This window comes from Enoplosus armatus, chromosome 21 (genome assembly GCF_043641665.1).
Source record: "Enoplosus armatus isolate fEnoArm2 chromosome 21, fEnoArm2.hap1, whole genome shotgun sequence".
Taxonomy (NCBI): Eukaryota; Metazoa; Chordata; class Actinopteri; order Centrarchiformes; family Enoplosidae; genus Enoplosus; species Enoplosus armatus.
This window is the reverse complement of record NC_092200.1, coordinates 1272105-1284830: the sequence shown is the minus strand read 5'-3', so window position 1 is coordinate 1284830 and position 12726 is coordinate 1272105. Positions and strand designations below refer to the sequence as shown.

At 41.3% G+C, this 12726-nt stretch overlaps 1 protein-coding gene across 1 annotated transcript; it reads left to right on the top strand.

Annotated features, from left to right (window-relative positions):
• The first annotated feature begins 644 nt into the window (after positions 1-644).
• LOC139304597 (coagulation factor XIII A chain-like) lies at positions 645-9837 on the top strand. Its single transcript, XM_070928528.1, has 17 exons — positions 645-695; positions 801-897; positions 1009-1185; positions 2014-2262; positions 2603-2721; positions 2796-2903; positions 4017-4191; positions 4657-4795; positions 5551-5654; positions 5728-5816; positions 6040-6193; positions 6286-6395; positions 7470-7635; positions 7746-7900; positions 8340-8476; positions 8552-8657; positions 9712-9837. The coding sequence occupies exons 1-17, from the start codon at positions 645-647 to the stop codon at positions 9745-9747; spliced, it is 2172 nt and encodes a 723-aa protein (XP_070784629.1). The 3' UTR covers positions 9748-9837.
• Positions 9838-12726: the final 2889 nt, after the last annotated feature.

The window sequence follows — 12726 nt, the reverse complement described above, 5'->3', positions numbered from 1 at the left end:
AGACAAACTTCTCTCCTTCATCCGAGCGGTGAGACACACACACACACACACACACACACACACACACACACACACACACACACACACACACACACACACACATAATTCATTCATTCATTCATTCGTTCATTAAGTTGATTCTTAATGTCTACATATTTATTTTACAAACACTTGTTCTAATATGATACCAAGGCAGATTATTTAGCAAAGACATAAGAAACATTTAGTGAATATATAAAATATTTTTTATATTTTAATTATACTAAAAGTCTCAAAGAGAAAAAAAAAATCTTATTCAGATGAGAAAGAAATCGGACAAATAAAAACATTATTTGTGTTTTTATCACATTAACTCACTTCGGGACCCCTCAGAGGCCCTGAGCCCCATGTTGGGAACCACTGTTGTATGAATTTCTGAGCATTTCTAAAACATATATCTTCCATTCGATTGAGTTTAATAATAATAATAAATATGTGGAAAGGTGTGTTAAAGGACATTTTACATTTATTTTCTCGTTATATTACATGTTCTCTCTCTATATTCATATTTCTCCTTTTATGTTGTTCATGTCATTTGAAAGTGTGATTAAATATTTTTTTTCCTCTTTCTGTCCAGTGAGTGAAACATCTGACTTTTCGCCACCATGTCTCGTCCAACCAGCGAATCAAACTACAGGGGGCGCTACAGTGAGCCGGTACTGCATCACTGACAGCAAAACATTCACTACACTATAAAATATATATATAAAATATTTAGTCCGGTTGAATTAAGTACTGTTTATTTTTTGAATGATCTTCAGGTGCCGACCTCCAACCTGCTGAGTGATGAAGATGACTTTCCAGAATTTGAACCTTTTGAAGATGAGGCCACGCCCAGAGGATATGCACCTGCGGGCGGTGAGCTCTGTTTAATAAATCTGTCTGTGATAATAATTTAAGGTCCAGAAATCAAACCTTCTCTGATCAGTGATCAATAACATAAAAACACGTTGTACTCGTCCGTGTCAGCGCCTCTGTCGGTGCAGAACGTCGACATGTGTCAGCAGATCAACAAACCGAACCACTACACGACTGCCTACGACATCGAAAACCTGGTGGTCCGTCGCGGTCAGGAGTTCGTCATGCGAGTCACCTTCAGCCGCCCGCTGACCCCAGAGGACGACTTCCAGCTGGAGTTCCTGATTGGTGAGTTTGAATTCTGATCTCGCCTCCCATTGGCTGGCGTCGCTGAGACTGGACAGCTTGAGTCCGACTTTTGAGAGTTGAACCAGATCTTAGGTTTCAGATTAGAGAGTTTCGACTTTGATTGATTGGCTGGTTTGAAGATGTTTGTTTGTTTGGAGATATCTTTTTACAGGATTTTGAATCATCACTAAAACGAACTTTTAAAGGTTCAGTTTAACATTTTGGGAAGTATGTTTTCTTTCAGAGAGTGACACGTTGAAATGGATATCAATCTCATTTGTGTTTAAATCAGGGCTGGAGGATAAGACTATTTCACAGCTTCAGCCTGTTTCAGTGACACATACAGGGGGGTGTGGTTTCTGTTACTGAGCGCGCTCAGTGGCTGCAGCTCGGCCCACCTGAGACTAACAGTTAAACTGCTCCCTCGTTAGCCAATTAGCTGATGAAAAGAGGTTCGTTAACAGTCGCCTTCCGAACAATTAGACGACTGTGAGTTCATTAGGCAGCCTCACGTTCATTTGGCTGGCTAATTAGTACACACACTCCCCATGGCTCTGTCATTAACACACACACACACACACACACACAGAGCTGCTGTGTCTGACAGATGTTCACTGACATCTTTTGGATTCAGTTTTTCAGTTTGAATCATAAAATTACATTTCTGTTTTTATGAATTATTTTTTTCAACTTCAACTTGTTTTATTCTGTTTACCTTTTTCCAAAGCAGGGGATGCAGTCGTCTACAGCAAGAAGTAGGACAGAAATACTGATTTCATCTCCTCTTCTCTCCTCTCATCTCCATCACTAATCCTCCTCCTCCTCCAGGTTCCAACCCTTCAGCCAGTAAGGGCTCTCTGGTGGCGGTGACCTTCGGGTCCCGTCAGGGTGGTCCGTGGTCGGGGCGGATTATGGAGTCTCAGGGTGAAGCTGTGATGCTCAGCGTCACGCCGACTGCCAACGCCATCGTGGGGAAATTTCGTACATACGTAGCCCTCGTGACGGGCAGTGGCATGCAGCGAACCACGAGGGACGTCAAGACTGACCTGTACCTGCTGTTCAACGCCTGGTGTCCAGGTACGGACTCTTCCACTGACCCTCTACTGCCTCCAAGTGGCTGAGAGAGAATTAATGTTGGTTTTCTGTCCTGTAAGTTAGAGTAAGAGAATTGCACATTATAACGTTGTCCAATTCACGGTGGACACTTCCAGTCTCTCCTTGAAGGCAGTCATTGTGTTTTCTACACATGAAAAGTGACAGAAGTAGTTTTGGCCATCAAGACCACCCCGAATTCTGACATCACAAAGGTGGGGAGGGAGTGGCCCTTCAAGCCTTAATGTTTCAGAGAATTTCATTAGTTTCAGGTATTGAAATGCTCCCCGTCTGTCTGACCTACTGTCTGTCTCTCTCTTTGCAGAAGACGCTGCGTTTCTTCCTGACGAAGCAGGACGGAGGGAGTACATCCTGAACGACAGCGGTGTGATCTATCAGGGCTCAGTCGGAGCGGTGTCGCACCGCGCCTGGATGTATGGACAGGTACGCTCAAACACACACATCACAACAAAAAACATAAAGAATGAAGTTTAAGCTCATGTCCTCTGTCCCCGCAGTTTGAGCGTGGTGTTTTGGACGCCTGCATTCACATCCTGGATGCCTCTCGGATGCCCATCTACAACCGTTGTGATGTCATCAAACTGGTCAGGAAGGGATCCGCCATGGTGAGAATACAGAGAGCTCGACGTCCAATTAGTCATATTAATGAGTCCATGTATCTGTACAGAGCTTGTCAGTCACATGACACTGCTGTTGCCCACTTGAGTGTATTTTCAAATATCCTACGTCCCATCTCCAAAACTCTACACTGACTAATACCAACAGACTTCAGGTTAGAGAATGAATCCTGGTGATGTTGATGAGTCCCTGATTCTTCATGAAGCCACCAGCAGGTCAACATCTACACGAGTCCTGACCAGATACCTCTAAATTCCTGTTAGGCTGTACTTTAAGATTAAAACTAATGTGCAACATGCTAATTTGCCAAATCTTAGCATGTTGCACTAACAGGATAAAAAGTGTATGCATTTTGCCATGCTAAAGTATGTTAGCATACTTAGCTAAACATTACACCACACACAAGCATGCAAAATGTCATCACACTAACATTTTTGTTGGTGTTTTTTAAATATCTCGCTAGCATGATAAAAGAAACCTGTCCTAAATGTTTGCATGTCGACATGTTAACTGATGTTAACATTCTAACTTTAATCTCATGCTATCAAATGCTATCAGCATGGTAAAATCCAATATTTAACCTGCATGTTAACATGCTAACTGTAAGCATGTTACTGGAAAAAAGCTTAGACCTGTAGGTATATGGCTAAGGGCTTATATATGTGATGGTATACTGTATTACTGTAGCACACATTACTATCAGGACAGGACAGCAGAAAAACATATTTCTGCTGTCCAATTTTATTGTTTTTTTTTACACTTCTTTCTTTTGAATAACTGGAAAAAAATCATTCAAATGAAACAGTCTGAGACGGAAGAATCATGTGGTTTACCTGTAGACAGGCCATGAGGCCAAAGAGGTTGGGAATCAGAGTCTGAGATCCAAAAACGACCACCATGCAGGATGCAGGAGGACCAACTCTTTTTATTTAGGTGATAACCTGACCTTTCCTCTGGCGCCACCCTTAGGACAAACATTACACTTACACAAATCAAAGAATAGCAAAGTTGTCTCTCCAGTTTTTTGCCTTTTTTCCGGGTGTGTAATGAACATTTAAGTCTCACAGGGTCTCTGACCTTTGACCTCCCTTTTCCCTCAGATCAACTCTCAGGATGATAACGGCGTGTGTGTTGGCAACTGGAGTGATGACTTCTCCATGGGCAAGGCCCCGACATCTTGGACGGGCAGCATCAAGATCCTGCTGCAGTACGCCAACACCGGAGTCCCTGTCTGTTTCGCCCAGTGCTGGGTGTTCGCTGGAGTCTTCAACACCTGTAAGAGTGCGCACTGTCGCCGTGTTTACCTGTTTTAAAGTGCTGGGGTCATGTCAAACCTCAGACATGGATGGATTGATGAAGAGCCCCACTGGACACAGGCCGCATAACGACCACAAAGAGACATAAAACAACCAGAAAGAGATACAAAATGGCCACAAAGAGACTGGTCATATGTTTTTTAGGATTGTTTTTAATCTTTAAAGTAACAAGTAACTACAGCTGTTACTGTAGTGGAGTAATAACTACAATATTTCCCTGATGAAAAAAGTAAAGCGTTGAAATTCTGTACGTGATGCATTAAAGTCGTAACATCGTTTTTTCTTCCCGTTAGATTTAAAGGGAGCGCAGCCGTGAGTGTGTGTTGTGGAGAGAGTGATAGAGTGAACAATATGATCTGAGTGGATAGAGAATGAAATATCTGATGTTAGTAATGTGGCATTTAAACATTTGGTATCCCTGCAGTCCTACGTTGCCTCGGCATCCCGGCAAGGGTCGTCACCTGCTTCAACTCAGCTCACGACAACACGGCCAACCTGAAGACCGACCTCATCTTCAAGACCGACGGCACGCCGGACAGACGCAACACCAGGGACTCCATCTGGTTGGTCCCTGACTTTCAGTCATATCTGTTGCTAGGAGACCGCTGGGCCAGAAACTAGGCTGTTAGGGTTTCCTTTAGAAAGTGATGATTTAAACCAGAAACTGGTCTGGTCTCAAGAAAACCTCCAACCAGCTCATCATATATGTAGACGAATCCGGGTATGTGGTTTGGATTTTTATTAAGTGATACATTTCTTCTGATTAAAAGTAAGAGTTTGATGATTTAAATTGTAAACTAGCAAGTAATTCCTGCTGTTTAATGTCAGTTAAATGTGCAATTTCCATAAAAACAGCATTTTAAATTCTGTGTTTTATTGAACCCTAAAAGCCACTAGACAGCTAAAACAAGACAGCTCTGCTAAGTTAAAGCTCGTTGGTGAGATAGACAAAGAACCCCTCAGCCGAAGCTACGTTTACTTTTTCTACCTGTTTGTAAGGACTGAAAAGTGCATTCTGATATAAATTCAGTTGTTTTTTGCCACATACACAAGGCTTTAGCTAAACCCCATCATGGTGGACAAAAGAAAGTTGAAGTTGAAGTCCTGCAAAAAGCTAAATAACCTAGCTTGTGAATTCCCCCCCCCCCAGGATAAAACATGCCTTATATTATCTAATCTATAATAATGTATTTGTTGATTATATTTTGTACTGGGGTAATCAACCTAAAAGGATACAAGATTAACGTAGCACAACTTATCTAATACATGGTTTGGTGAACTAAACGCGTGTACAAAAACATGTCCTGTCTCTCTGTAGGAACTACCACTGCTGGAACGAGGTGTTCATTGAGCGACCCGACCTGCCGCCCGGCCTCGGAGGGTGGCAGGTGGTGGACTCCACGCCCCAGGAGACCAGTGATGGTAGGACGGACAGACAGGTGGACAGATCAATAGACAGGTGGACGATAAACATGAGTCCGTGTTTGGTTTGCAGGACATTATCGCTGTGGTCCGTCCTCAGTCGCTGCCATCAAGGAAGGTCTGCTCTGTCACCCTTTTGACTCTGGATTTGTCTTCGCTGAGGTTAGTTTCAACATTTCTTAAAGATCTTTTACTTCAGTGAAAGTAGTGAAGAAGTGTTCACAGTGTAGAAATGCTCAACACTCAAACACACTGCTGATAATACACAAATCTGATTATGTTTTAGTCGAACTTTGTATTTTCCCTCCTTTATAAAATCCCATTAGGACAGACTTTACCTTCAGCGAGATAAATTGTCCTGATCGCGGTGTTTCCTTCCCTCCAGGTGAACAGCGACGTGGTCTACCATAAGCGGGATCGCTACGGGACTCTGAGTCCATACAGGGTGGATAAGACTCATATTGGACAGGCTGTTTACACCAAGTCTGTAGGCAGCAACACACTTAATGACATCACATACACCTACAAGTACCCTGAAGGTAACACGCACACAGCCACAACCTCCAAAAGACAAAAACTAATGAAACGAAAAGGCAGTTAGGAGAAGTTAGAGCCTGATCTCTGTCTGCAGGTAGTGGAGAGGACAGCAGGACTATGGCCCGGGCGGAGGAATACGGCTGTGAGAGGGATCACTCTGAGCTGTCTGACGCCAAGCTGTCTGTCGTCATCAACACTGACCAGGTAACACATCTGTCTACACATCTGTCTATTCATCCATCTGTGTATCATCCATCCGTCCCTCCATCCATCCATCTGTGTATCATCCATCTGTCCATCCATCCATCCATGTATGTCCTCCATCCATCCATCCATCCATCCCTCCATCCATCCATCTGTGTATCATCCATCCATGTATGTCCTCCATCCATCCATCCATCTGTCCATCAATCCATCCATCTGTGTATCCATCCATCCCTCCATCCATCCATCCATCCATCCCTCCATCCATCCATCTGTGTATCATCCATCTGTCCATCCATCCCTCCATCCATCCATCCATCCATCTGTGTATCCATCCATCCATGTATGTCCTCCATCCATCCATCCATCCATCTGTCCATCCATCCATCCATCTGTCCATCCATCTGTCCATCCATCCATCTGTCCATCAATCCATCCATCTGTGTATCCATCCATCCCTCCATCCATCCATCCATCCATCCATCTGTGTATCCATCCATCCATGTATGTCCTCCATCCATCCATCCATCCATCCATCCATCCATCTGTGTATCCATCCATCCATGTATGTCCTCCATCCATCCATCCATCCATCTGTCCATCCATCCATCCATCCATCCATCCCTCCATCCATCCATCCATCTGTGTATCCATCCATCCATGTATGTCCTCCATCCATCCATCCATCCATCTGTCCATCCATCCATCCATCCATCCATCCATCCATCCATCTGTCCATCCATCCATCCATCCATCTGTGTATCCATCCATCCATGTATGTCCTCCATCCATCCATCCATCCATCTGTCCATCCATCCATCCATCCATCCATCCATCCATCCATCTGTCCATCCATCCATCCATCCATCTGTGTATCCATCCATCCCTCCATCCATCCATCCATCCATCCATCCATCTGTGTATCCATCCATCCATGTATGTCCTCCATCCATCCATCTGTCCATCCATCCATCCATCCATCCATCCATCCATCCATCTGTCCATCCATCCATCCATCCATCTGTCCATCCATCTGTCCATCCATCCATGTGTGTCCTCCATCCCTCTCTCCAGGTCCACCTGGGTCAGGATGTGAACCTGGTAGTGGATTGCCAGAACCAGGGTGAAGTCCCCAAAACGGTCCAAGCTAACCTGGCCGGGTCCGTCATCTTCTACACCGGAGTCATAGCCAATCACTTCAAAGATCAGAACTTCACTGTCACCGTGCCGGCCTATCAGAGTGAGCAACATCAGAGGAAAAGTCCTGTGCATTTGTGTTTTAACAAATAAACTATGTGTGTACGATGTGTGTGTATGATGTGTGTGTGTGTGTGTGTGTGTGTGTTGCAGCGGAGCGAGTGATGTTGAAGATCCCAGCTCAGGAGTACCTGCCTCACCTGGGCTCTCAGCTCTGCCTGCAGTTTGTTGTAACTGGACAAGCTGACGAACAGTCAGTGACCGCCATCAAGCTGATCGACCTGCAGACTCCGCCCCTCACCTTGACGGTAAAATAGGGCTAACCCTAACTTTAATAACCTTGTGTATATTTATTATATATATATGTATAAGCCCATAAACATACCAAAATATTTACAACCACACCTCATTTAATCTGAAGCAAAATATGTTGGATAAAATCATGTTCTTCAGCAAAACAAAAACAAAAAAAGAAAACTAAACCTACTTTTTTTAAAATACTGGAGGTAGAATCACCTGCAGGTTCCCGAGAGTGAAACTAAACTAATATTATTCACAATAGAAATACTTAAACACATTTTACTGATTTTTTACCTTACTGAAGTATTTTTAATTTGAAGCAATAATCCTTTGTAATACAATATTGAAAAATACAGTTGAGCACATTGTGCAGTTGCATAATTATTATAGGCTTGTGTTCTTCTTCTACTTCTTCTTCTTCTTCTCCTCCTCCTCCTCTATCTGTAGGTGAGCGGCCAGCCTCAGGTGCGACAGCAGATGTTTGTGACCGTTTCCTTCACCAACCCCTTCAACTTCCCTCTGCAGAGCGTGAACCTGGCCATGGAGGGACCTGGACTCATGACCGTCAGGACACATTACTACAGGTGCACACGCCTCTGATAACATGTTGACTGATGTTGGCTGTGAACTCGATAGTAATGTCTCTCTGTGTGTTTCAGTGTCATTGAGCCTCAGGCTTCCATCTCCTGGAATGAGATTTTCGTCCCTCGGCTGGATGGACCCCGTCGCCTCGTGGCGGTGATGGACTGCAGCAACCTCCGTCAGGTAACCTCCACAACTTCTTCTGTTCGTTTTATTGTTGTTTTTATAAACTGCCAGGGCCATTTTAGGTCAGTTCCCATCTGCCCCATTCCCCCTGCCCTCCTTTCATCATTGAGGAAGCAAACTGGAAGTGATTCTCAGCCACAAACAACAAAATGTCCACAAATAGGATAGACATGCATACAGATAGCATGTTAACGTGGCTAACTTCTTCCTGCTCACGTGCACAATAACGTCCCACATTTTTTGGATAATAATCATAACATGACGTGCTAACATTAGCATTAACTGTGATTAGCAGCCTAGTTTGCTAAGCATCAACCCACCATTTTTTTTAAATATTGAATGTACATGAATGTTAGCGTGCTAACAGTAGGCATGCTAAAATAACATGCTAAAGTTAGCATCCAGTTTGAAGCACAGCTACTAAACCAATCAAATTAGCAAAATTTCCACAAATAGAATAGACGTGGGATATGAATGCATGCATACAGTTAGTTGTTAATGTGCTTTCCAACATGCTTGACATCACTTGATAACAATTGTTAATGTTAATTAACAAACAAACATGCACATTGACATTTGCTAATATTAGCATTCACAGCCTAGTCTGTTAAGTGTTATATACTACATTAGCATGCCGATATCTTCTAATATTTAACTGTAAGCACCAAATCTAGCATTTAGCATTTAGCTAAAGCACAGCTACTAAACCTACCAAACATTAGCAACATTTCTACATATAGATAGAATAAACATTAGCATATTAACATGCCATCTGTGATCGTGTTATCATGTCAACTTTTGTATGCTAACAAAGACCCAGTAGTTGTTTACCTGTTTGTTATTCTTTCTTTTTGTCTATATATTATGTTAATATAATGTTTTATTTTTGTATTTGTTTATAACTACAGCTAATTCAACACTTTAACATGTTAGCATTCAGATAAAATTACAGCTAAATCTGACATAATCCAGCTTGTGTCCTAAAAATTAAACACGACTTTAACTGAACTGGTGTCATTACATCCGTTGATGCCCTGTTGTGTTTTCTCAGATGTGGGGAGTTTGCGATGTCAACATCATGGCCTGACATGATTGGTTCACAGAGCTGTGACCCCGCCCCTCACCATTTTCATCATGCTTCCACCAATCACAGCAGCTTCAAACTGAATGGGCGGAGCCAACAAACCACTCGAATTACTTCTTGTTTTCTTCCTTAATTTCATTTACACAAATGTAGAAAATTCAGAGTTTTAATATTTTGCTCCACAGATTTTAAAATGGGTTAAATGTCATAGTATCCTTAAAGTGCAGAAACCTGAACGATCATACAGCAGTTGTCAAGTTAATGAACTTTTTAATAACCCTTGATTAAGTAAACTTGAAAAATTGGAGGATTTTTTAAATTGATACAGTGATCTGAGGTCAGTACAACACAGATATTAATAACAAAACAGGAAACATAAATAACATAAAACTGGTTCCCACGTAAACACAGACATCCGGTATGTTTTCTAGTCATTCTAGTGACTCTTAATGAGTTTCAGATTTAAATTCTGTTTAAACTCTGTTATCTGACTCACATCTGATTTTTGTGGACACCCAGATATTCCAGCCAGACGTGATAGTTGATCATGTGACTGCGTCCACATACTTTTGGCCATATAAAACCTAAAATAAAGCTCAGGAGTCTTCTCCAGTGTTGAACTGAACACAAATAACTAAACGCAGCATTTACAGACCTGCTATACATTTAATCAGTGATTTCCATGGTGAAATGAGAGTGTGGCAGCAGCTCTCCTCCATCAGATCTCCGCTCTGACATGACGAGTTGATATTAAATATTAATCAATAACTCCTTTTGATAGATTGTAAAAATACAGTGAAGCAGTCCGACACAGTCAGACCTCACAGTGACCTACAATGTGATTGTAATCTTTTTTCTTTGCTTTGTGCCTTTAATACCTTTAATAATGCTAAACTGTTACTAACAATAAAAGCATTTTCAAACCCGCTGAAGGTGTCGCTGACCATGATTTTCCACTTAACTCCAGTTACGTTTCAGTATTTTTAATATAAATCACTCATCCGATGCAGCAGCGTCCTCTACATTTCTTACTTTAATCATTGAAGAAAGTTTTGTTAATGTGAGTTACAGCAGTAGAAGAAATACTCAGATCCTTTACTTAAGTAAAAGCAGAAATATCATAGTAAACCTCAGTAAAAGTACTGAATTAAAATTGTTACTTAAGCACATAAGTATTTTCAGCAAAATGTACTTAAAGTATCAAAAGTAAAAGTACTCATTATGCAGAATAGCTCATAATAATATAAATTATATTATCATCATTTATCTGTTGATTGTATTTTGTGTTATTAATCAGAAAGTAACTAAAGCTTTCAGATGAATGAAGTATAAAGTAGGAACTGCAGCCCTCGTTGTGCCTTAATAAACATGCAGCTCTGCAGACAGATTTGACCTCTGTGCTGTTTGTTATGTCACCGCTGGTGGAGCTGCATGTTGCAGTTGAGCGGTCTCACCACTAGAGGGAGCCGGCGACTGTCCGAGCTGCACACCTGAGCAGACTGCTGACATCTTTACCTTTACAGTTATTTCCTCTAACAAACTCTCCGCAGGCGAGATCATTTTTGAATTGGCAGCTCGTCTGTTCTTTGACTTGTTCGACCCAAAATCATTTTAAGCTTCTGCAAATTTAACTTTTGCATCCTGGAACAGAGCAGATTTTGGAGAAGTGTTTGGAGAAACAGCACTTTTAGTCCATGTTTTCACTTTATTTAGACTGAAAACTCAAATATGTGTTTAATATCTTAATCAAATATTATTCATTTGTTTTATAGCCTGTTTATGTTGTTATTGCTCCTCACAATGATTTTATGCTGCGTTCTCGGTCAGGCCTCTTTTGAAACAGAGATTTTAATACTAATGAGACTTTTACCTGATTAAATAAAGACAAAAAGAAAACAAGATTCTGTGTCAAATTTAATATAGAAAATACTTTACTTGAGGACTCCACTACATGTATCTGACGGCTTCAGATACTTTTCAGATTAACCTTTTACACAGAAAACCTGTGATGAGTTTGTAAAATGATATATTCTTATATATTTTATATATAAATATATATATATATATATTTAAATCATAAATAAGGTGACACTCCAATTTAACTCCAAAGTAACTTTTATTCCATCTTTTTGTATATGTATTTGTAGTAACATGACGTTATTTGTACATCATGCAGAGACGAGCTGAGGAGGCCAATTATTGATTGATTGATTAGTGATTTACAGGCAGACTTAAAGGCACAAGGACCAGTTGGGATCAAATCACTTTACATGTAAATAGACTGTTTCTTATTTCTTACATTTTTCTACTGTATTTGTGTGTATACGTAGTGAAACGATATTTTTTACAACCTAGTTCTATAATAATGTTTTGAGTGTTTATGACGAAAGATTTGTACACTTTTATTGGCAACTGTGTCATTTTTCTCGTATTTTGGTTCCTGGCAGCTTTGTACTTTGTTAAAACGAGAAGTCAGACTTACTTAGAGTTTGTGCTGTAGAAAAAAATCAACTTGGACTCCAGAGGGTTGAAGGTAGTACACATTTCAAACAAAGAGGAAGAAGAAGAAGAAGAAGAAGAAGAAGAATTAAGGGAAATGCATACCTATTCTGCAAAGTGCTGACATTATATCAAAAAAGTCAGTTTTCACAATTTAGTGAGAGGTCAGAGGTCACAGAAACCCTATGGTATTCATGTAAAAGATGATGTGACATTTGTGTGTGTGTGTGTGTGTGTGTGTGTTTTGCAGGTGTCAACACTCCCATCCCCCACCCCCAACAGCAACAGGTGAGTTGTTGTCCTGGTAACTGTATCTAATGCATCAGCATCACAAAACTGGTCTGTCCAGATACCACATCAGTCACACACACACACACACACACACACACACACACACACACGCAGGTTCAACTTCCTGTGAAGTGACTGAAGGAGCTCAAAATGTAAACCAGGTCATTAAAATCAACCGATGACCTGAGCATC